This window comes from Mirounga leonina, unplaced genomic scaffold (genome assembly GCF_011800145.1).
Source record: "Mirounga leonina isolate KUSES-001 unplaced genomic scaffold, KU_Mleo_1.0 Mir_101595, whole genome shotgun sequence".
In the NCBI taxonomy this organism is placed as follows: Eukaryota; Metazoa; Chordata; class Mammalia; order Carnivora; family Phocidae; genus Mirounga; species Mirounga leonina.
In genome coordinates, this window is record NW_023270158.1 from 15,662,825 (window position 1) to 15,685,061 (window position 22,237).

At 41.2% G+C, this 22,237-nt stretch overlaps 1 protein-coding gene across 4 annotated transcripts in view; it reads left to right on the top strand.

Annotated features, from left to right (window-relative positions):
* Nucleotides 1–22,237, top strand: part of GK (glycerol kinase) — an 82,474-nt gene that overhangs the window by 12,621 nt on the left and 47,616 nt on the right. For all 4 annotated transcript variants that reach the window (XM_035001139.1, XM_035001157.1, XM_035001148.1 and 1 more), the window contains exons 3-4: nt 573–679; nt 10,106–10,183. In XM_035001139.1, coding sequence (XP_034857030.1) covers nt 573–679; nt 10,106–10,183 — 185 coding nt within the window. The remainder of the gene's footprint in view (nt 1–572; nt 680–10,105; nt 10,184–22,237) is intronic.

Consider the following 22,237-nt stretch of genomic DNA (forward strand, 5'->3'; position numbering starts at 1 on the left):
GGAAGAAATTTAAATTTTTTCCCTAAATTCTCACAAAAGAGTTTGGGAGAAAAATGGCAAAAGAGATTAGTATACTTCTTTGACTTTTCAGAATTCATTTTGCTTCATAAATAAGTACATACACAAATAAGTAAATAAGTAGATCAATCAGTCCATCCATCCCAAGAATAATATATATATTTCAGTCTACTTAGAAATAGCTAGTGACTAGTGAAGGCATGTGGATGGTTTATCAAAATTCATCAAAGCCACAGGATATAAAGAATTGGGGAACTAATTTCTTACTGAATTTGAAAAAATTATTTTAAAGTAGGTAGAGTATCTGCTACTTGTGGTCATTACTTGCCTTCTTTCAAATGATTAATTACTATATGAAGAATAAGAAAAATGTAAGGAAAATGGGCTTTTGTTTAAATCATTTGTTTAGAATATTGGCGATGCTTTCCTTTACTAATATAATTTTCTTTGATTTATGCACCAGCCACACCCTCATAAGTGCACATTTCTAGAGAAATAAATTACATTTGTACTGCTTTCTTGTGGACTAACCAGATACATTCTTTTGTTCAAAGATGGGTGGAACAAGACCCTAAGGAGATTCTGCAGTCTGTCTATGAGTGTATAGAGAAAACATGTGAGAAACTTGGACAGCTCAATATTGATATTTCCAACATAAAAGGTATTTTTAATAGAATATTTTTCTCCATGTATGATTATCTCAATCAAATTCACTCATTCCTTCATTCAGCACATAACCGAGTGCCTGTGCGGTGGCAAGCAATTCTATGTGAACCGAGGATGTGACAATAAATGGGAAGATTAGGTCCCTGTTCTCATGAAGCTTTTATTCCGGTGGGTGTGAGCCCAATAATAAGAGCAGACAAATACAAGCTGATCTGAGATACTGAGAAGTACCATGCAGAAGCTAAAACTGAGTGATACAGTAGGGTGTGCCTAGAGAGGCTTACTTTAGTTTAGATGGCTAGAGAAGGCCTCTCTGAGGAGGTGACACTTTTGCTGAGGTCTCACAAGCCAAAGGGGGCCAGCCATGCAAATAGCTGGGAGAAGAATGTTTGAGGAAAAGGAAGCAGCATGTGCAACGGTCCTGAGGTGGGAATAAGCTTGGCCTATTTCTGGGTCAGAAAAAGGCCAGCGTGTCAAAAGTGGAGTAAAAGAAGGGTGAGGGCGGGGGTGCATCAGGGGTTTCAGTAGGAGCAGAAATCAGGGAAACGGATAGGGCTTTGTCAGCCATAGTTAGGAGTTTGGGTGTTATTATTTTTAGTATTACAGGGGGCCGGCCGTGAGAAGGTTTTAAGCAAGGTGACAGGATGACAGGGTCTGACTTGCAGTTTGAAGACAACTTCCTCACTACGGTGTGGTAAAGTCGTGAAGGTCTGAGTGTGGACACAGGGAGACCAGTGTAGAGGCTGCCGTGGAAGTCCTGAGAAAGAGAATGGTGACTTGACTGACAGTGGTAGCGGGGGAGGTGAGGAGAGGGGGCAGAAGTTGATAGATTGGAAGTCAGGGTAATAGAGTAGTGCTGTCAGGGGAAGTGATGGGTCAAAGATGATGCTTGGGGTTTTTGCTGGAGCTCCCAGATAGACTGGGGAACAGCTGGGGGAGGGCGGTTGGAATCAAGGCGTTTCACTAAGAGAATCTCCCCCAAAATAATTGAGAGTGTTAGATTATTACAGATCTCTATTAATTCCAAGTAGTTTTATTGTTTTTAAAGATTTATTTATTTGAGAGTGAGAGCATGAGCAGGGAGAGGGGCAGAGGGAGAGGGAGAATCTCAAGCAGACTCCACCCACTGAGCCACCCAGGCGCCCCCTTAGCTAGTTTGACTCTACATAAGGGCAGCCATCAGTTGGTGGTGATGGTGCCTTGATTCACATCATAATTGGCTCTGAGATTTACCAACACTCCTGAGTTGAAACTTTGATTATTTATTTATTTTGGTGGAGATGCTGAGGAGAACCTTTGAACTTGTTTTCAGACTTTCCTCTATTTGTATAAATAAAACTTACTTAAAAAAGACTGGACCAGGGGCACGTGGGTCACAGTTGTTTAAGCGTCGGACTCTTGGTTTCAGCTCGGGTCGTGGTCTCAGGGTCGTGGGATTGAGCCCTGCTTCAGGCTCCGTGCTCAGCAGGGAATCTGCTTCGGATTCTCTCTCCCTCTGCCGCTCCTGCTTGTGCTCTCTCTCTCTCAAATAAATGGATACATCTTCAAAAAAAAAAAAAAAGACTGAATGTTATCAAAACCTTTCATTCAGCAGACTTCACGTGCTGGGTATGCTGGGGAAACAATGGAGCACAAATAGGGTTGTGCAACTAACAGCCAAGTGAGGGAGACATGTGATAATGCAATGACAAATGAATGGAATATCCTACCCTTGTTTGTCCCTACATCTATGTGGAAGTGCTTCAGACTTCTTTTAGAGCTGCATTCATCAAGTTTTAGATGAGTCGTGCATCAAAGTGGTGGTTGGTTGTGTCCTTGAATTGTTCTCACGGCTTTTGCAGCCTAAACCTAGCTGCAAATGAGGGAAAAGCACTTATTGGAGGTCAGGTAGCTATCTGTTTTTGGATAACATTAAAGCACAGCTCCCTGTCTTCTGGGCCAGTGTTCATTTTCCTGAGCCACACTGGTAACTTCACAAACCACTTCACTTTTTGTTTTTCAAACCACCTCACTTTTTACTTCCCGTGTAGCAAATAAATCAGATTTTCCAGCTGAAGAGCAATTTATTTATAGTCTTATCTGTTAATCATAAAGAGTTTAGGGGCACCTGGGTGACTCAGTCGGTTAAGCGTGTGCCTTCGGCTCAGGTCATGATGAGCCCCGCGTCGGGCTCCCTGATCAGCCAGGAGGCTGCTTCTCCCTCTGCCTCTCCTTGCTTGTGCGCGCGCACTCTCTCTCTCCCCCCCCTCAAGTAAATAAATAAAATCTTTTTAAAAAATCATTAAGAGTTTATCATAGCTGGTTGTATTTTTTTTAAGATTTTATTTATTTATTTATTTTTAAAGATTTTATTTGTCAGAGAGAGAACGTGCACAAGCAGGGGGAGCAGCAGGGAGAGGGAGAAGCAGGCTTCCCGCTGAGCAGGGAGCCCGATGCGGGGCTCGATCCCAGGACCCTGGGATCATGACCTGAGCCGAAGGCAGACGCTTGACTGAGCCACCCAGGTGTCCCTTATTTGTTTATTTTTTTAAAGATTTTATTTTTATTTTTAAGCAATCTCTACACCTCTCTGCACCCAGCATGGGGCTCCAACTCACAACCCTGAGATCAAGAGTCGCATGCTTCCCTGATTGAGCCAGCCAGGTGCCCCTAGCTGGTTGTATTTCTTTTGCAAATTCTAGTTTGATTGGTATTAGTTGTCCTGCACCAGAAGCTTTGTGGATTTCAGGTCTGGATGAACAGTGTCACCAAAACTAAAGTTCACTCTCCAGCTCAACCGCACACAGGAGTCCAAGACAAGTAAATAGGCTGCTTCTTTCCTTAAAGAGTTGGGAAGCTTGGGGCGCCTGGGTGGCTCAGTCGTTAAGCATCTGCCTTCGGCTCAGGTCATGATCCCAGGGTCCTGGGATCGAGCCCTGCACCGGGCTCCCTGCTCAGCGGGAGGCCTGCTTCTCCCTCTCCCCCTGCTTGTGTTCCCTCTCTCGCTATCTCTCTGTCAAATAAATAAATAAAATCTTTAAAAAAAAAAAAAAAGAGTTGGGAAGCTGTGTTTGCCTGTGACTGGGCTGAAGGAGCTACAGAGTATATAAAGAATTAAAGTACCGGATACTCTTATTCATCCTCATGTGATAGAAGCAAAACATAACATACACCGCTATAATCCTGAGAACATAGGTGTGCCTGGCTGGCTTAGTTGGTAGAGCATGCAACTCTTAATCTTGGGGTCGTGAGTTCGAGCCTCAGGTTGAGTATGGAGATTACTTTAAAAAATAAATTAAAAAAACCCAAGAGCATAAAATTTTCAGTGATTAAACTCTCTTGTATCAAAAGTAGTTACCACACTGTTAGAGAAAAGGGAAACCCCCCACATCCACTACCTTGCCCTGCCAAACATATCCACACATATTTCTGTCTTCTGTCTACTCTCAGGGAGTCTCAGAAAGACACCTTGTTCTCCAGAATAGCTTCCCAGCTGTGGTGCATCTCATTTCCAATTGTTATAAGATTCCTCAAGCACACATTTTCCAGAGACTGTTTTTCTTACAAAGCTTTAGACCTCTTTCCACGTGGCATTTTTAATAGCCCCAGAGCCCCCCCACGGGGCTCTTATTATTTCGCTTTGGGTGATTTTAGGGTTGGGTTTTTTTTTTTCCCTAAAAACGTGTTCCAATTATAAGCTATGATTTTAATTTTTTAAGTGGCTCTAGGCCCAACATGGGGCTTGAACTCACGACCCCAAGATCAAAGAGTTGCACGCTCTACTTACTGAGCCAGCCAGGTGCTCCTGATTTTATTTTTAAATAAGGATACCTACCATCCATAATTCTACTAACAACAGTTATAACACCCTGCAGTATTTCCAAAGGCTTTTTCTGAGTATATTTTCTTAACTGCCATTATAACTTTTCACAGGCCATGTTAAGCAAAATTGAACCAGAGATTTTGAAGTTAGCATTTAACTAGTTAATTTTACTGGAAGTGCTCACTGCTGAGAAAAATACCTCTTGAGAAGGAATGTACAGGTGAAGCATGAACCTCCTAGATACAGTGTACTAAATTGGGTTTTATATATGTCAATGATGATAGTATCTGTAACTAAAAGACTGTGGGGCCAGGAAATCATATATACTTTATGCATGTAACTCTCATATGCTCCTAAATGGGAGATAAACCCAGGGTGGAGATTTACAGAACCTCAATGTGTAATTCTGAGAAAGAGGGAATGAAAATTAGGCACTATTAAGAGAAGCATGTGTGCTGGAATCAGCAGTCAGAAAAGTTTTGTTTTTGTTTTGTTTTGTTTTTATCTTTTATTTAAATTCAACTTAACATATATTGTATTACTAGTTTCAGAGGTAGAATTTGGTAAAATTTTGTTTTTGTTTTTTTTTTAAGCACGAGCGGGGGGAGGAGCAGAGGGAGAGGGAGAGAAGCAGACTCCCTGCTGAGCAGGGAGCCCAACATGGGGCTCGATCTCACAACCCTGAGATCATGACCTGAACCAAAATCGGATGCTCAACTGACTGAGCCACTCAGGTGCCCTAGAAAAGTTTTCTTTAAAAACAAAACACAGGGGTACCTGGCTGGCTCAGTAGGTAGAGCATGTGACTCATGATCTCAGGGCTGTGAGTTCAAGCTCCACATTAAAAAAAAAAAAAGAAAATCTTAAAAAAATACAGAGGATTTTAGGGTAAAAATGACAAGAAGTTGGAACACTGAAAAAGTTCAGAGGTACCGCATAAGGCCTGTGTGCCCTGAGGAGAAACCAGTAATGGAGATACGTTTATGGCTGCAGGAGAACCCGGAGAAACTCTCTCGCTGGACTTTGTCTGCAAAAAAAGCAATTTACTTGGCACAAAGGAATCAAATTAAGATAGACGGGAAAGGAGGAGTGGTCAGGGAGGAACCTGTGACCAACGAGTCAGCTAGAAAATAGTCCTAGATTATATTCTGAATAGAAGTTAAAATGAGCCAATAAAGAAGGGAGCCCAAAGGGCAGAGGAGAGTGACTCCGAGACTGTAGCTAAGCGAGCAGCCGGTCTGTTTATGGAAAATTAATGTAGTGGGGAAGAATAGGAGATTTTACTGGACCATGAATTCATTGTGATCCCCCAGTGTGAAGTTGTCACTAAAACTATCATGTTCATGGTATTCCAATTTAGCAGTCCATTGCTGAGGTCCCACTGAGTTCTCTGGCCTCTGTTGTGCGCCCAGTACTGCTGGGCAATTCCTTTATGTGTCCTGCTTAGCTCAGTCCCATTCTCTGCAACTATTAGTCCACTCTGTCCTCAATAATATTGATGACAATGAGGGGCACCTGGGTGGTGCAGTCGGTTAAGTGACCGACTCTTAGTTCCGGCTCAGGTCATGATCTCATGGTCGTGGGATTGACCCTGAGTTGGGTTCCGCACTCAGTGTGGAGTCTGCTCTAGAGTCTCTCTCTCTCTCTCTCTCTCTGCCCCTCCTGCTTGTGTTTTCTCTCTCTCTAAAATAAATTAATTACTTAGAAATAATAATATTGATGACAATGAATGGAAGCAGAAAGGAACATTTATTAAGCAGTTACTATGTGCCGGGCACTGTCGTAGTACACATTAACTCAGGGATTCCTCATTGTAACCCTGTTAGGTGGGAACTATTACCTCCATTTTACAGAAGATAAAACAGATTGAGATCCAGGATCATGCTGCTAGGAAACAGGAATTCGAATTTGAACCCTAACAGTCTGGCTTCAGAGCCTGAGCTCTAATTGAATAGTGCCCCAAACTCATGATCCTATTTTGCTTGAGCCCATTTGAGCAGATAACCTTATGTGCTACTTCACAGAGAACGTTGAGGCTCTGAGGGCTTAATTCCTCATTTCCTGTTCCTGTACTTAATACCTAGAACTCTTACCCACTTCCCCACATCACAAGGAAAGCAATAGCCTTCTGTCCTTCTGGAGGCTCCTCCCTCCACCTGTGCATTAATCTCATCCCCTCTTGTCACTACAAGAATCAAGACCATGTCCCATTGATTTCCAGCTCCCCTGCCCCCTCTGCACATTCTCCTTGGTCTTGCATCTTTATTCCTACAAACATTAGTGTCTTCTGTTTTTAAGGAAATGCCCCCAAATCTCTTCCTTTTACCCTGTGTCTCTTAAGTTTCTTGAAGTAGACCATCAGTCATCTTTATACCTTTAGAAAAGGTGTTCTAGTAAGTAAATTTGCATTTGATAAAGGTTATTTAGATAAACTGTTAGACTCCCTAAGAAAAAAAAGGGCTCAAATAAATAAGAAATGAAAGGGAGGAAGTTACAACGGATACCAAAGAAATACAAAGCATCGTAAGAGAACGCTATGAATTCTAGGTCAGTAAGTTGGACAACCTAGATGAAACTGATACATTCCTGGAAACCTACAATCTTCCCAGACTGAATCATGAAGAAATAGAAAATCTGAATAGGCCGAACATTAGCAAAAAGTTTGAATCAGTAATCAAAAACTAAACTAAAAAGCCTTGGCACAGCACAGGAAACCATCAACAAAATAGGCAGCCTACTAAATGGGAAAATGTATTTGTAAATCCTACATCTGATAAGGGGTTAATATCCAAAATTAAAAGAACTCCTACAACTCAATAGCAAACAGTCTGATTAAAAAATGATCACAGGACCCAAATGTCATTTTTCCAGAGAAGTCCTACAGATGGCCAACAGGCATATGAAAAGATGCTCATCATCACGCATTATCAGGGAAATACAAATCCAAACCACAATGAAATATCCCAGCACACCTGTCAGAATGGCTATTCTCAAAAAGACCGTGACAACTGTTGGCAAGGATGTGGAGGAAAGGGGAACCCTCGTGCACTGTCAGTGGGAATGCAAACTGGTGCAGCCACTGGGGAAAAACAGTATGCAGGTTCCTTAGGAAAGGAGAAACAGAACTACCACATGATCCAGCAAGTCCATGTTTGGGTATTTATCCAAAGAAAATGAAAACACTAATTCGAAAAGATAGATACACCCCTATGTTCATTGCAGTTATTCACAATAGCCAAGATAGGAGCAACCAAAGTGTCCATTGACGGATATCCGAGTGGAATATACAATGGAATATTATTCAGCCATTAAAAAATGAAATCTTGTCATTTGTGACAACATGGATGGGCCTTAAGCATATGCTAAGTGCAATGTCAGACAGAGGAAGACAAACACTGTAGGACTTTACTTTTATGTGGAATTTTAAAAAACAACACAAACAAAACTCATAGATGCAGAGAACAGAGCCGTGTTTGTGGGTGGGAGGGGGGCAAAATGGGAGAAAGGGGATGAGGCACAAGCTCCAGTCATAAAATAGATAAGTCATGGGGATATACTGTACAGCATGGTGACTATAGTCAACAATATTGTATTGCATAGTGTGTAACTTTGTACGGTGACAGAATACTAGATTTACTGTGATTACAGAGATCATGTTATATACCTGAAACTAATGTCAATTATCGACCTCAAAAAAAAATACATATTGCTCATTTTCCATAGGCCAGTTTTCATTGTTCTCTATTACACATAAAATCTCCTTAAAGTAAAATCTAAGTAATTATGTTTTTTATTTAGATTTTAATATATTGTTTTAAAAATAAACTGTTGTTTTGAGCTTTAAAAAGAAGATTATTTAGAACAAGGGAACTATTGGTCCCCCTCAGCTCTGTGCTGGTCAGAACATTCCTATTGTGTTTTATTCTGGGTGTACAATTTGAACAGTATGGACAAAGTTGCGTGTTCCTAGGAGGGGTGGTGAAGGGATTTTAAATCATGCCACATGGAAGGGTGCCTGGCTGGCTCAGTCGGGAGAGCATCTGACTCTTGATCTTGGGGTTGTGAACTTGAGCCCCATGCTGGGCATAGGGATTACTTAAAATAAAAATAAATAAACCATGCCATATGGTGGGAGTAGTGGAAGGAAACTGGACTGTTTAGCTTACACAGGGAAAGAGAAGACCCGGGGGACAATGTAGCTGCCTCAAGTTTGTGAAAGGCTCGCATGTAGAAGTATTAACCTTCTTCCGTGTATCTCCAAAGACTACAGCTAAGATCTGTAGGTGAAAGCTACAAGGAAGAGGATTTTTTTAAAAATAACAAAGTTGTGAATAAAGATTGGTCTGCCTCAAGAGAGGTAGTGAGTATTTTGTCACTAGAAGCGCTGTCTGAATGGTCATGTGATGAATGGTTTTGGGGGAAATTAAGTGGAAGACCTGTTATTGATTATATAGCCTTTAAAGTCAGTCCTCACCTTACATTCTGAGAGAAGAGAGTTCTATCCTTCAGGCAGGCCAGTGTGCTTGACCCAGGCTGCACGGTAGAATCACTTGGGGAGTTTTAAAGAAAAATACTAACGTTCAGATCCTACCTACCCCTGTCTGTTAAATTGGAATGTTTGGGTCATGGCCTGGGCACGGATACTTTTTTTAAAAGCTCTCCAGTTGCTTCGAAGGTACAGCCAAGTCTGAGAACCTCTGATTTAGCTGAATCAAGCTGTTGAATAAAATGGAATGGATTAGTATTTTTACCTAAAATAACTGTAACTACAGCGTTTGAGTCGTGTGAAGGTCAGTATAATGTAAATGCCATCACATATTGTATTTATGCCTTATTCAAATTCATATGTCTTAGAACATATTCCAATATGGAAACAAAACAATTTTTTTTTAAGATTTTATTTATTTATTTGAGAGAGAGAGAGAATGAGAGACAGAGAGCATGAGAGGGAGGAGGGTCAGAGGGAGAAGCAGACTCCCTGCCGAGCAGGGAGCCCGATGCAGGACTCGATCCTGTGACTCCAGGATCATGACCTGAGCCGAAGGCAGTCGCTTAACCAACTGAGCCACCCAGGCGCCCGAAACAAAACCATTTCTAAAGAACCGCAGTAGGAGGTTGCCCAGCGTGAAGGATTTTATCTGTAGCTGTTTTCTTAAAATGCAGGCGCGCGTGTGTGCCCCCAGATGGAAATTGCCTATAGCAATTCGTAAATAAATGGATGAGGTGATTATTGGTCTCCAAAGAATTATAAATTGGGTATTGTAAATTTGGAACTAGTGCATTCCCTTTTTTATAAGGTAACCTGGGAGCCTTTCATTTGGGAGATATTGATCTGAATCCATGTTGTCCGTGTGCTCATAGTGAAGTGGGAAGCAGTCTTGCAGAAATAAAAAGAAGCACTCGACAGTGGGTATTTCGACAGTGGGTATTTACTTTTCCTGGAGCCACTCACAGACAGTATATTCAATACCACTATAAAAGTGCCAGATGTTTTTTCGAATTGTTATGTTTAGTTATGCCTGTAAAAAACAAACAAAAAAAACCATGAGAATTATTCTCCTGAAGTAGTTTTCTACTTGTTTGACTTGTATTCCCTTCTGTTTAATCTTCTCTTTCAAGCTATTGGTGTCAGTAACCAGAGGGAAACCACTGTAGTCTGGGACAAGTTAACTGGAGAGCCTCTCTACAATGCTGTGGGTAAGCTGTTGTTTGTGTATGTCAAATGCAAGGCCTTCCTCCACTTGCAAACATTGTCACCCTGAAATGTCTGGCTGAGAAAGCATGTAGTCGTGTTTCCTATACTCAGATGGGATGGCCAGAATAGTCCTCTAAGAAATTAGTTTCTTATGTATTCTTCTGTATTTACCATCCTCATGTATTTATTCACATCTTGAATTAAGTTTTTCCCTTGCTTTTTCCTTTTCCTGATTATTTGTATTATACAAATGGTTCAGTGTTGCCACAATTGTTTCATAGTCCCTGCTGTTTCTGACACCTAAAAGAGATCTCGCCTCCTCCCCTCAAAAATCAAAATTACTCGTGTGCACAGTCATCTCTCTATAAAGTACCTGGGTAGTTGTTCTTCCCATCTAGTAATTTGAATTGACTCATCTGAGGTTATGAAAATAAAATCTCAACATTTTAGATCCTTCTGCTACACATTTGGCTATTTCAGCAGGGGTTCAAAATCTCAAATATACCAACATTAGGTATCACATCTTACTTAAATGTAAATGACCATGAGTATAATGTAGCATAGTCTTCGCACATGATATTTGGGCACTAAATGACACTGTCAGTTGCTAAAATATACAGTCACTAAAATGCATTGTTCTATTCACAAATGGCAAAACACAAGTTTTTGTCAATAAAATACCAGGTTGTGAGATGGGGAATGGAGGCAGAAATTGTCAGAGATGGGATGATTTCTAGAGTGAGCTATTTTTACTTGATAGTTATTTTAGTAGTATAGTTGCTTTAGTATTGATTGGAAGAAAGTGATATTCAAGCAGAAAATATACCAAAACGGTGCCTTGTAAGAGTAGCATGAAACCTTTGGAAATAATCTTTATAAAAAATTAAGGTAGTTAAAGTTACTGTGTTATCAGAGACCATTTAGTATGTCTTTTGTACTTGTGATAAAAAAAATTAAAGACTCAAAAAATGTCAAAGAATTGCAACCATAGGTCCTGTTACACAAAAGTACGTGTTTTAAATATTTATTTTGTTCTCATTTTCATGAGCAAATCATTTTGAATACAAGTAATGCAGGATATTACAGTTTTAATGACTGATACCTAGGGGGTATTCTTTCATGGATCACTATTTGCCAACTTCTTGAACTAGTTAAGGTTTTACATTTTTTTCCCCCTTAGGGAAAAGGAAGGACCTTCTCAAAGGAACCAAAAAGTTCCTGTTAAACTCTAACCTTTGAATTGTAAAAATGCAACTTTGGACTTTGAGTTGTCATTTTAAAATAATGCAACTAGGTTAGTTGAAGTTATACTTAAAGTAGAAGATTTAAGTTAATATTTTACCAGAAATACTTTCTTTTCTGATGTGCTTATATACTCATTTCCTTTTCTTCTACCTTTGTCCCTCTGTGCCCCATCCTATGTGCTTTCCAGTATTAATTTCTACTGCATCTATGGGATATGAAGAACTTTTTTCAATACTGAACCATGCACATGTCTTGAGAAGCTCTTATGTGTTTGGTGCTGTACTGAGTGTGTTATGGAGGATATGAGTTATTGGCCAGTTTTATAAACACTTTGTAATCTACTTTTGGTAAGAGACTAACACAGAATTAGGGAATCGTTGATAAACTATGCTGCTAAAATGAATAGGAATTAGAGCAAGTACATGTTAGTATGGATTTTGAATTTTGGGCATACCTTTGGGGGAGCTTGAACTCCATCTTAGGGCTTGAAGAATGTATTGGATTACATTAGGAAAAGGGAAAAATGAAGGCTAGTGTGAACAAGCTATGAAGGTGAAAATGTCTACACATCTTTCACCAAAGAGTGAAGAGACTGATCAGATTCGCAGATAGGGTGACTTATTTATTAGTTTTAATAGAACTAGCAGTGATAATAATGCTCAATAAGGGCTAACATTACTATGTGCTATGGATTGTGCTAAACACGTTGCTCATATTATTTAATCTCAATGATCCTGAAGCAGGTTTTACTTGCCTTATCTTACGAATGAATTATGGGGGGAACAGCTACATAACTTGTCCAACGCCATAGAGCTGTAAGTAGAGGTAAAGCCACAGTTTGAACATAAACCTCTCCAACCCCAAAGCCTATGTTCTTGTTTGGATAAAAAGGGGTTGGTGCGGATATAGAGAGCGCTGAAAGCTGTACACTGGGTAACATGGGACAAAGTGAGTAATAAAGGAGAGTTTACTTTCCCATATGGCGGAATGGATTGTTTCAAATGCACCTGTCTACTAAGAACAGCTCAAAAATTACAAAACAAAATAAAACTGTCTGAGGGACTAGAAGGCTACCAAGGCAGTGAAGAATTATGGGACCAAGATCCAGGAGAGAAGGAAAGCCCAGAGAAGTAAGCCTGGCATTCAGTGCTGCTTATTCCCTAGAAATACTCGTAGATTCTATGAGGAGTATCTGAGGCTAAGCAGCATTTTCATAGGTTCATGGAAATAGGGAGGCAAAAGGTAGTCAGGCTGCCAGGGGTAGAGATGAATATGGGCAAAATCCTAGACTTTTGATCGCGACTGTGTAGGGCCAACCCTAGAAGTGAGGTAAACTGAGACTACACTACCCATCACAGGAGTTAAAGCCCAGATTCAAGTAATTGAAAGCACTGAGTGGATTATGGCAATCTAAGATTGCTAATGCTCCTAGCCTGACTTTCTTTCAGAAATAAAAATGAACCCTTTCTGGAGGAAAATTATCTCTAGAGTTCTTCATATACGATTTCTAGTTTTCTATAAAAAAATAATCAAGCATACAAAACAAGACATGACTAAAAACCAAAAGAAACAAATAACCTTAGAAACCAACCCATAGGAAATCCTGATATTAGAGTTATCAGACTTTAAAGTAATCATGATCAACATGTTCAAGGAATGCCTTGACAAGTTTGGTCACCTTAGCCAAGAGTTGGGAATTTAAAAATAGAAATTCTGGAACTGTATTAAAAACTCAGTTGATGAGGGCGCCTGGGTGGCTCAGTCGTTAAGCGTCTGCCTTCGGCTCAGGTCAGGATCCCAGGGTCCTGGGATCGAGCCCCACATCGGGCTCCCTGCTCGGCGGGAAGCCTGCTTCTCCCTCTCCCACTCCCCCTGCTTGTGTTCCCTCTCTCGCTGTGTCTCTCTGTCAAATAAATAAATAAAATCTTAAAAAAAAAAAAAAACCTCAGTTGATGAGTTTTACATCAGATTAGACACAGCTGAAAATGAATTAGTGAACTGGAAGAGAGATCAGAAGTAAATACCAGACTGGAGCACAGAGAGACAAAGGTTTAGAAAACAGAAAAGAATCTGGGAGAAAGATGGGGTAACGTGAGGAGGTCTAACATATTTATAATTGGAGCCCCAGGAGAAAAGGAAAGAGAAATGATACAGTTTTTCAAAACTGATGAAAGATATCACAGATTCAAGAAGCACTGTGATTCCCAGGCAAGATAAATACACAAAAAGCCATATGTAAACACATGTGGAGACCCGAAGATAAAAAGAAAAATTTTTACGTAGCCGGAGGATATGACCTTCAAGAGAGCCACACTGACTTCCAGTTGATTTTTCAATGGAAACAAAGTAAGTCAGAATACAATACAATGAAATCTCTAAAGTGTTAAATGAATGTAACTTCCATCTAGGATTCTATACCCGTGAAAATATTCTTAAGTAATTAAGGTGAAATATAAAGGCAAAGACAGACAAAAACTGAATTTTGATGGCATAAAACAACATCTTACGATGTTCAAAATTTATTAAGAATTAAAATACACGGGCGCCTGGATGGCTCAGTTGGTTAAGCAACTGCCTTCGGCTCAGGTCATGATCCTGGAGTCCCTGGATCGAGTCCTGGATCGAGTCCCGCATCGGGCTCGCTGCTCAGCAGGGAGTCTGCTTCTCCCTCTGACCCTCCCGACCCTCTCCCCTCTCATGCTCGCTCTCTCTCTCAGTCTCTCTCTCAAATAAATAAATAAAATCTTTAAAAAAAAAAAAGAATTAAAATATACAACAGCAGTTGTACATGAAACGAATTTAGAGTAGATGAGTCTAAACTGTTTTGAGGTCCTTGTATTGTCAAGGATGCATGTTGTAATAATCTCCAAGCAATGAGAGTAAAATAATGTATAATTAACAAGCTTATAAAGGGGGAATATTGAATGATTTAAACAAAAAAAAAGGCAAGAAAGGAAAGAAAAAGGAATGTGAAACAGGAAGGAAGGACAAATAGAAGGCATTTAAATCCAAATATGTAAGTAAGTATATTAAAAGGGCCGAGATTCATTTCTCTGCAGTAAAATCTGGCAGAGGTGTTGAGACTACTAATCAGTGGGTGGGATTAGTGCCAAGACAGTGGAGAGAAGGCAAACCAGAGAGACCTTTCAGAGGAAAGTCACAACCTGTATGTTTGTGAATCAGATAGGACATAAAGATAAATGGGGGTGGGAGGGGCGGAAACAGGGCTGCAAGATTTTTAGCCTCCAAGAACAGAAGGAAATTAAGATTTAAGGGGTGTCAGCCTGCTTCTTCGAACAAGGTGAGTATTGGACTTGTAATCAAAGCTCATTTCTGGGCAATTAGGCTTGTGGCTCTTGTATAAAGAGATTGTTCAAATGTAAGATGGAGACTTAAAGTTGGCACCAGAGAGGTGAGTCTCTCAGTTTATTATAGATGACTTCACTGTAGAATGAATGTAAATTATTCAACAAAAGTTCAAGTGCCCATCTGGGTACAGATTCTGTGATGAGCCCTGGGCAGCTAGTGACGAGCCAGGCAGGCACTGTGCTTGTCTTTGTGACTCAGAAGGCTAAGGAGAGGAATCTGGAAGTAAGAAGGAGGAAGGCGAATAGAAAAGTAGTAGAGAGAAGGACTAATTAGCTGAAAAGGGAAGCCACTTGGTCATGACAAGGATAGATTCTGCCTCCAATTTTATGTCACCCAGGAAAAGGCTCAGGTGTCATATCTCCATGCAAGTCACAATTGAGACTATCAACATAATATTAAATCTTCAGCAGCTTTCTCTTAACACAGGGTAGGACTGGTGGAAACAATTAGATTTTCACTTACCTTTGTCTTTGAGCTTCTTTGTTTATGTCAAAGAATAAATCAAACCCATCAGTCTGTGGGTTTGATTCTCTCTCTCTCTCCACTTTGTCTCTTTCTCTTATAAATCTATCACTGTAGGCCTGTCCTCTTCATCTCTCTCTTTACTTACTCAATTATGTAACTAATTAGCAGCGTTTGTTATAGACAAGCCAATGAGAGAAGCAGTCTACACTTCTCTTTTTTTAAAATTGCTTTTTTATGTGGCCTGCTGGTTTATGGCCCAGGGGTCCTTAATAAGTAATCAGCTTACTCACCCCCAGTACCCGTCTTGTTAGTGGACCTGAAATCCATTTGATGTAGAAGTTGAAGACTGAGAAAGGCAATTTTTTTCTTGCTTGCAATAAAGGTGTGTGTGTTTACTGATGTCTTTTGTAACACATACAATTACAAGCACAGAAAAAAAGTTTAAATCGGTCCATTGAGGCACAGATGGCCTGTTTCTTTTTTTTTTTATTCTTATGTTAATCCCCATACATTACATCATTAGTTTTAGATGTAGTGTTCCATGATTCATTGTTTGTGCATAACACCCAGTGCTCCATGCAGAATGTGCCCTCCTCAATACCCATCACCAGGCTAACCCATCCTCCCACCCCCCTCCTGTCTAGAACCCTCAGTTTGTTTTTCAGAGTCCATCGTCTCTCATGGTTCGTCTACCCCTCCGATTTCCCCCGCTTCGTTCTTCCCCTCCTGCTACCTTCTTCTTCTTTTTTTCTTAACATATATTGCATTATTTGTTTCAGAGGTACAGGTCTGAGATTCAACAGTCTTGCACAATTCACAGCGCTTACCAGAGCACATACCCTCCCCAGTGTCTATCACCCAGTTACCCCATCCCTCCCACCCCACCCCCCACTCCAGCAACCCTCAGTTTGTTTCCTGTGATTAAGAATTCCTCATATCAGTGAGGTCATATGATACATGTCTTTCTCTGTTTGACTTATTTCGCTCAACATAATACCCTCCAGTTCCATCCACGTCGTGGCAAATGCAGATGGCCTGTTTCATATAGTTTGAGAATGTATGTGTTGTATGGTGAGTGAGGTAAACATTGGTGTGGTACCTAAAATAGAGCAGTGTCACTTGGCATCACCACTTTGCTGTCACTGGGCCCTGATGTAGCCATTGACTCAGATGGGCCTCCCGACTGGATTGCAAGAACTCTGTGGCCCTGGGTTGTTTGGCTTCTCTCGCCTGGCTTCACTCATCCTTACCCCCATGATGGTGCTTTTCTCTCCCCCTCTTAGTGTTCCCTTCATCAGTATTCTTTTTTTTTTTTAAGATTGATTGATTGATTGATTGATTGATTTGTCGAGAGAGAGACCACAAGCAGGGGGAGATGCAGGCTCCCCACTGAGCAAGCAGCCCGACGCGGGACTTGATCCCAGGATCGTGACCTGAGCCGAAAGGCAGATGCTTAACCGACTGAGCCACCCAGGCGCCCCTCCACGGACTTCCCTGTACCCCCAACTGCTGCCATTTTTCTAAGTCTTTTCCTTCTAAAACCAACTTTTATTATTAGTTAAGGTCTACACACCTTGCGGTCTCCTAAGTATTGAGTGAGAGAAAGGTTGAGGTTTACAAATACACCACAGAGGAAACCGAGCACAACTACAATGGCACAACCAAGGCCAAAGCACTGAAGTGGGAGGGAAAGGCTTGATTCCGTGATGTTTAAGATCTTCATGTTCACGTTTCACTGACACCACCAGTAGAACATTCTGGCCTAACGACAATGGCCCAACTGTTGCCCTCCTTCTTGGACAGGTTTTGTCACTCTCTGTTACAGTTGATGGGTGTGCGTGGCAAGCCTAGTGCCATATGACCCTTGCTCCAATAGCTTTCTATAGAGCACAATTCATGCTTTACTATAAAAATATTATTCATATTAAAGATTAATATCCAGGGAGGCAAGAGTCACTGATTTAAGACCTCTAGTATATGTAAGAAAACCACCAACAAAAATCATTTGTCTTCGATCCATTTTTCTTTATTTAAATGGTATGGCAAACATTTTTTTCTAAGATGTTGGATTTAAGGTTTCCTGTGGGGCTCCTCGCTGGCTCAGTCGGTGACTCTTGATCTTGGGGTTGTAAGTTCGAGCCCCACTTGAGTGTAGAGATTAGTTCAAATAAAATATTAAAAAAATAAAAATAAAAATAGGGGTGCCTGGATGGCTCATTTGGTTGAGCGTCCGACTCTTGATTTCGGCTCAGGTCATGATCTCAGGATCGTACTCAGCACAGTCTGCTTGTCCCTCTCTGTCTCTGCTCCTCTTCTCTCTCTCTCTCCCCCTCCTCGAATAAATAAATAAAATCTTCAAAAAAATATAGTTCCCTATGACATATAATTGTTTACGCAGAGTATTGAAGTTGTAAACATTAATCATCCTCTTCGCCTTTTTTACTTTTTATGTACTGGTTAAACCCTGAGCCAGTGACTAAGCCTGTGTAATAATTTATCAAGATCTGAAGGAACCTTGAGCTCAATTTTTTTAACCTTTTCTGGGACTGGATTATATTTCAGAGTATCAGCACGAAAGAAAACCATAAATGACAAGCTACCTAAAACTTGGAAGCACAATTGTCTTTAAACAACAAAAGTGTGGTTTTGTTTTTATTGTTTTGCTTTGGACGGGAGCAGGGTTTTTTTTTTTTTTTTTACTTTTGTAAGATCTAGAATATTCAGCTTGATCCAGATATACTTAATTTCTCCTTATTTCAAGTCCTTTATTACAAGATTCTTTGAATGTCTTACATTTCCTTCAATCCGGGGTAAAAAAATTCTGTGTAGCTTGCAATTAATGAATTCTTCAACTCTGGCCAATTTAAAAAGAAACTGATTTTGATTTCAACTTTGAGGTTTCTGATCTTCAGTATTTCTTTATATTCCGTTTAAGACTTTGAATTCATCCTGGCTTACCTGTGGTGTAGGGGTTTCATGCTGGATTCAGACTCTGGGTTCAAATCATGGCTTTTCCACTTACTACCATTCTGTGCCTGTTCCCTCAACAGTTAAATTGGAGAAATTAAAAGTGTGGACCTCTTAGGCATGAGGTAAAAATGAGTGAGTTAATACATGTAGAATACTTGGAGTGCCTAGCAGATTAGAAGGCTTCAGTAGTGTTAGCCATGGCCAGTGTTCTGAATGGGCTGATAGTCTTTTTTAATCCAGGAATGCCAGATGGAATGATCGATTTATACATGACAAGTGTTCTTAGGAGAAATGCAGAGCTTACCTGGGTCACACACACTCATGTGAATCATTGGCATTCTGGCATTTATACACCTAAGAGCTGAAATAGTTTTCGGCCCCCACATTGGGGCATATGTATGTTTTAAATCACCCCCCTCCCTAACTCTCCATTTTTCCTTTGGCCCCGTGTGATTTCTGAAAATGTCATCAGGTGAGGGACAGTCATCAATTATAGCCTCTTCTCCTTTGCCTCTTGACTCATTTGCAAGTGACCTCTTACCCAGCTTAATTAATAGCTTAACTTTTGGCAAGTGATAACACATAGCAGTGCAATCTGGTTGACTATTATTCTATCTCTTGTGGAGGAAGCAACCTGATAACACTTTGTGTAACTGTCAGCAGTCCTTGCTTAGGGTGTGCTTCGGAACCTGGGGCCTCGCTTTCACCTCCCTGCCAGCCCTGTAGCTGCTCACAATCAGCCCTCCCAGAGGAGATGTATTATTTGCCTTTGCTTCTAGTCCAGTGAAAATAATTCTGATTATTTCTAGTTATTTTTAAATTTTTTTCTTAGGTACTTTTCCCTTCTGTTGTTCTGACTAACCAAAAATGATACAAATTTCTAAATATTCTCAAAATCATCTCCTCCTCTGGACTGTAACTACGTCACCAAACTGGCCCTGGTCTGTGGGCATTGAGGTAACCGCATTTCTCTTCACTCTTAAAACTTTGTTTTTTAGACCAGACCAAATCTAATGGACCTACATTGGATGTGACTTTATTTAATACAAATGAAAGTTTATCGCATCATCCAACTGGGTTTTTTTAAACTTACTTACTTCATGGTTTGAACCATTTAAATCAGATTTACTGGGTCTAAATAAGGGGCATGCCTTATAAAAGCAGGCTGTATAGTGTTCTGGACTCCCGAGCATCTGTTTTCCTTCTTTTTTTTTTTTCCAAATGACTCTGGAGCTTAGCAATCCCCTGTTCCCTCAGGACATGCTTCTCCTGTCTGTGGTGGTGGGCTTCACTTCCTGCCACCCTATCAGGAAAGTGCTTTCTTGGGGCCATGCCTTCCCAGAGCAGCCTTTTCCCGTCTTCCTGTAAATTGCCACAACAGAGACTGTGGCATGCTCCTTCGCATCCCTCTCTAGGGAAGGCTCACTCTCTACAGCGCACAGCCTTTTTCGATTCACGGGTTGGGTGAGCAGTCAGTAACCAGCTGAGCCACTTCTCTAAGCAGGGCGCGGATACGTGGCAAGGTAGGGAAGAGTCATCCTGAAGTAGAAGCATGTATTTCCCTGGCCTTTGTCCACATGGATGAAGTCCACCAAACCAGAGCCTCAGACTGCCCTGTCTTCGTTTCCTGTCCACTCCATGTCTCTTCCTTTGCTCTTTCTGTGCTCACATGCGTAGAAAATGTTCGTTCTGGGGAACTTGCCCAAGTGGTCTCCCATTTTCCCAGTGGTCCACGAGAGAACACAGACCTTGAATCGGGCCACCTCTAGCATGAATTGCCATTATTTCTCCTAATGCTCCAGCCGCTCCAGTCTCTCCAGTCTCTCCTGGCCCTTCAGATCCAGTTGCCGTTGTTCCCTCTGGCTCTTCAGTTCCAGCTGCTGGCACTTCCTCAGGTATTGGTGCTCCGGCTCCTGCTCACTTCTCGGCCTTCCGACTCAGACACGATGGGGGAAATTGACCACCGCTGCTGGATGTGGATCTGGCACTTCTTTTGATTGTTCTCGGAAATTACCTCCGCAAGGGGCTCGTCCTCCAGCTTGGGGTCTTCTCTTTGGCTTTTGGTCTCTTTTCCTGCAAATCTAATTCTGCCATCTTAGCTTCTTTAATGAGTTTTCTAATGTTTTTGTTCTTAATTCAATTAATTTTGAGCATTTGTGAATTGTTTGGTAGTGTATCAACCACTGACATTTTTCTCTTTGGCAGTTATACTAATTCCATTCCATGTATTCTAATTGCTTTAGTCTCTTGGGCTGTAAAAACAAAGTGAATCTGCCAGCCTTCTGTGATCATGGAATAATGGCAGGAGAGGGACTACAGAGACCATCTAGTCCAACTGCCTTATTTTATAGTCAGGAAATCTAAGCCACGAGGGGTGAAATGACTTGCTTGAGTCATATAGCTTGTTGGTGGCAAAATTGGAAGATCTAGAACTTTGGTCATCCCAATTTCACGTCTGGTGTCTTGACTCATTTTACTGAGGGGTTGATTCTGTGGATTCCACTGTGGATACTTGCAAGCTCTCAAGTGAGGAGGGAAGTGCCCAGTTATGTAAGTGGTCACTGTCCAGGAGCAATCGAGTCACAGAGCCACTGGGACTCAGGGGAGCCACCTGGTCATCAGTTTGTCTGTCATTTGGTTTTTAAAGAAATGATTGGAACAAATTGCATATCCTAAAGATCATGCCCTAGAAAAGAGCTTCTCAAGTTCTAGAATATGAATAACTTGGGATGCTTATAGCAAAAGTAGAAAGACTCGGGCCTTCCTTGCCTAGACCTGCAACCAGAATCCTGCAAGGTAGGGCTTGGAATGTGTGATTTCAGATTTTTCCAGGGGATTCTCATTGTGCTTTCTGGATAAGGACCACTGCTGTGGAGTATAGCAGTGTTTCTTAAAAGGCAGGCACCTATTTAAAAGGCGTATTTCTGGGCTCCCTCCCTGGACCTTCTTAGTATTCTAGAATTTCAGGGAATGGGGTCCATCTTTAAGCTCCCTAGTGATTATTTACATTAAAATACAGAAAAGCCATGATCTAGGAGGCTTTGAGTCATTAAACAGCCCAGAACAATGACTTTCAGGTCCTTTGTTCATGTCCCTTGATGAGAAATATATTTTCCATCACGATTCATCAAACTCACATAACTAAAAAGTTTCACAAGTCTGTACTTACCTTACTGAGTTCAGTGAACTCTGTTATTTTCCATTCTAATCCATCCTATTTCATTTTTTAAGAGTAGGTAGTCAAAACACACTCAACTGATTTTTAACCCCCAGCCCAGTGTAGCTCGAAACACTGAGAATTGAGACGTGTTTGTTAATTCTACCTGTCACCGACTCAAAACTTCTCTCTTGAATTCCTCTGCTTTTCCCAATTACTGCTGTTAACACCTGCTGGGATTGCCTATGAGGAAGGTCTACTTTGATCACAGTCTTGCAGTACGCTCCTCTGTGAGAAGTGGACTGCCTTGGCGCCCTGGACAGGGGAGTTCTTGCCAACTCCATGCTGCTGCTGCTGATGGCTTATATCAGTCACACTGCAAGAAACAGAAAACTCAGCCCTAATTAAATAAAGTGCAAGTTTTTTTAAAAAGTAATTATTTTGTTCATGGAACCAGCAATGCAACAATAGCTTAGTTCAGATGCTGTTTCACTCTAGACTTGGACAATATGACCTGGATTCCCCGCAAGTCTTCTGGGATGGCTCCAGATGTGGCCAGTTCAGCTCTCTCTCTTTGTGGGGGCAGCAGGCCCAGCCACACACTGCCTAGTGGTGCTGAGGAGAGGGGCTCTGGCAGATTGAGCACAAATCTCCGTTGGGCTGATTAGACCACACTGTCTCCTGAACCAGTCATGGGGATGGGGACGTGATCCTGGAGCTGGGGGTAGGGTCGAATCTCCGGCAAGCCACATGGCTGAGAATGAGGGAGGGACGATTTCCTGAAGAGAATTTGAGATACTGTTCCCAGGAGCACGAAGAATATGTGGCGGGCAGCAAATGCAGATGTGTG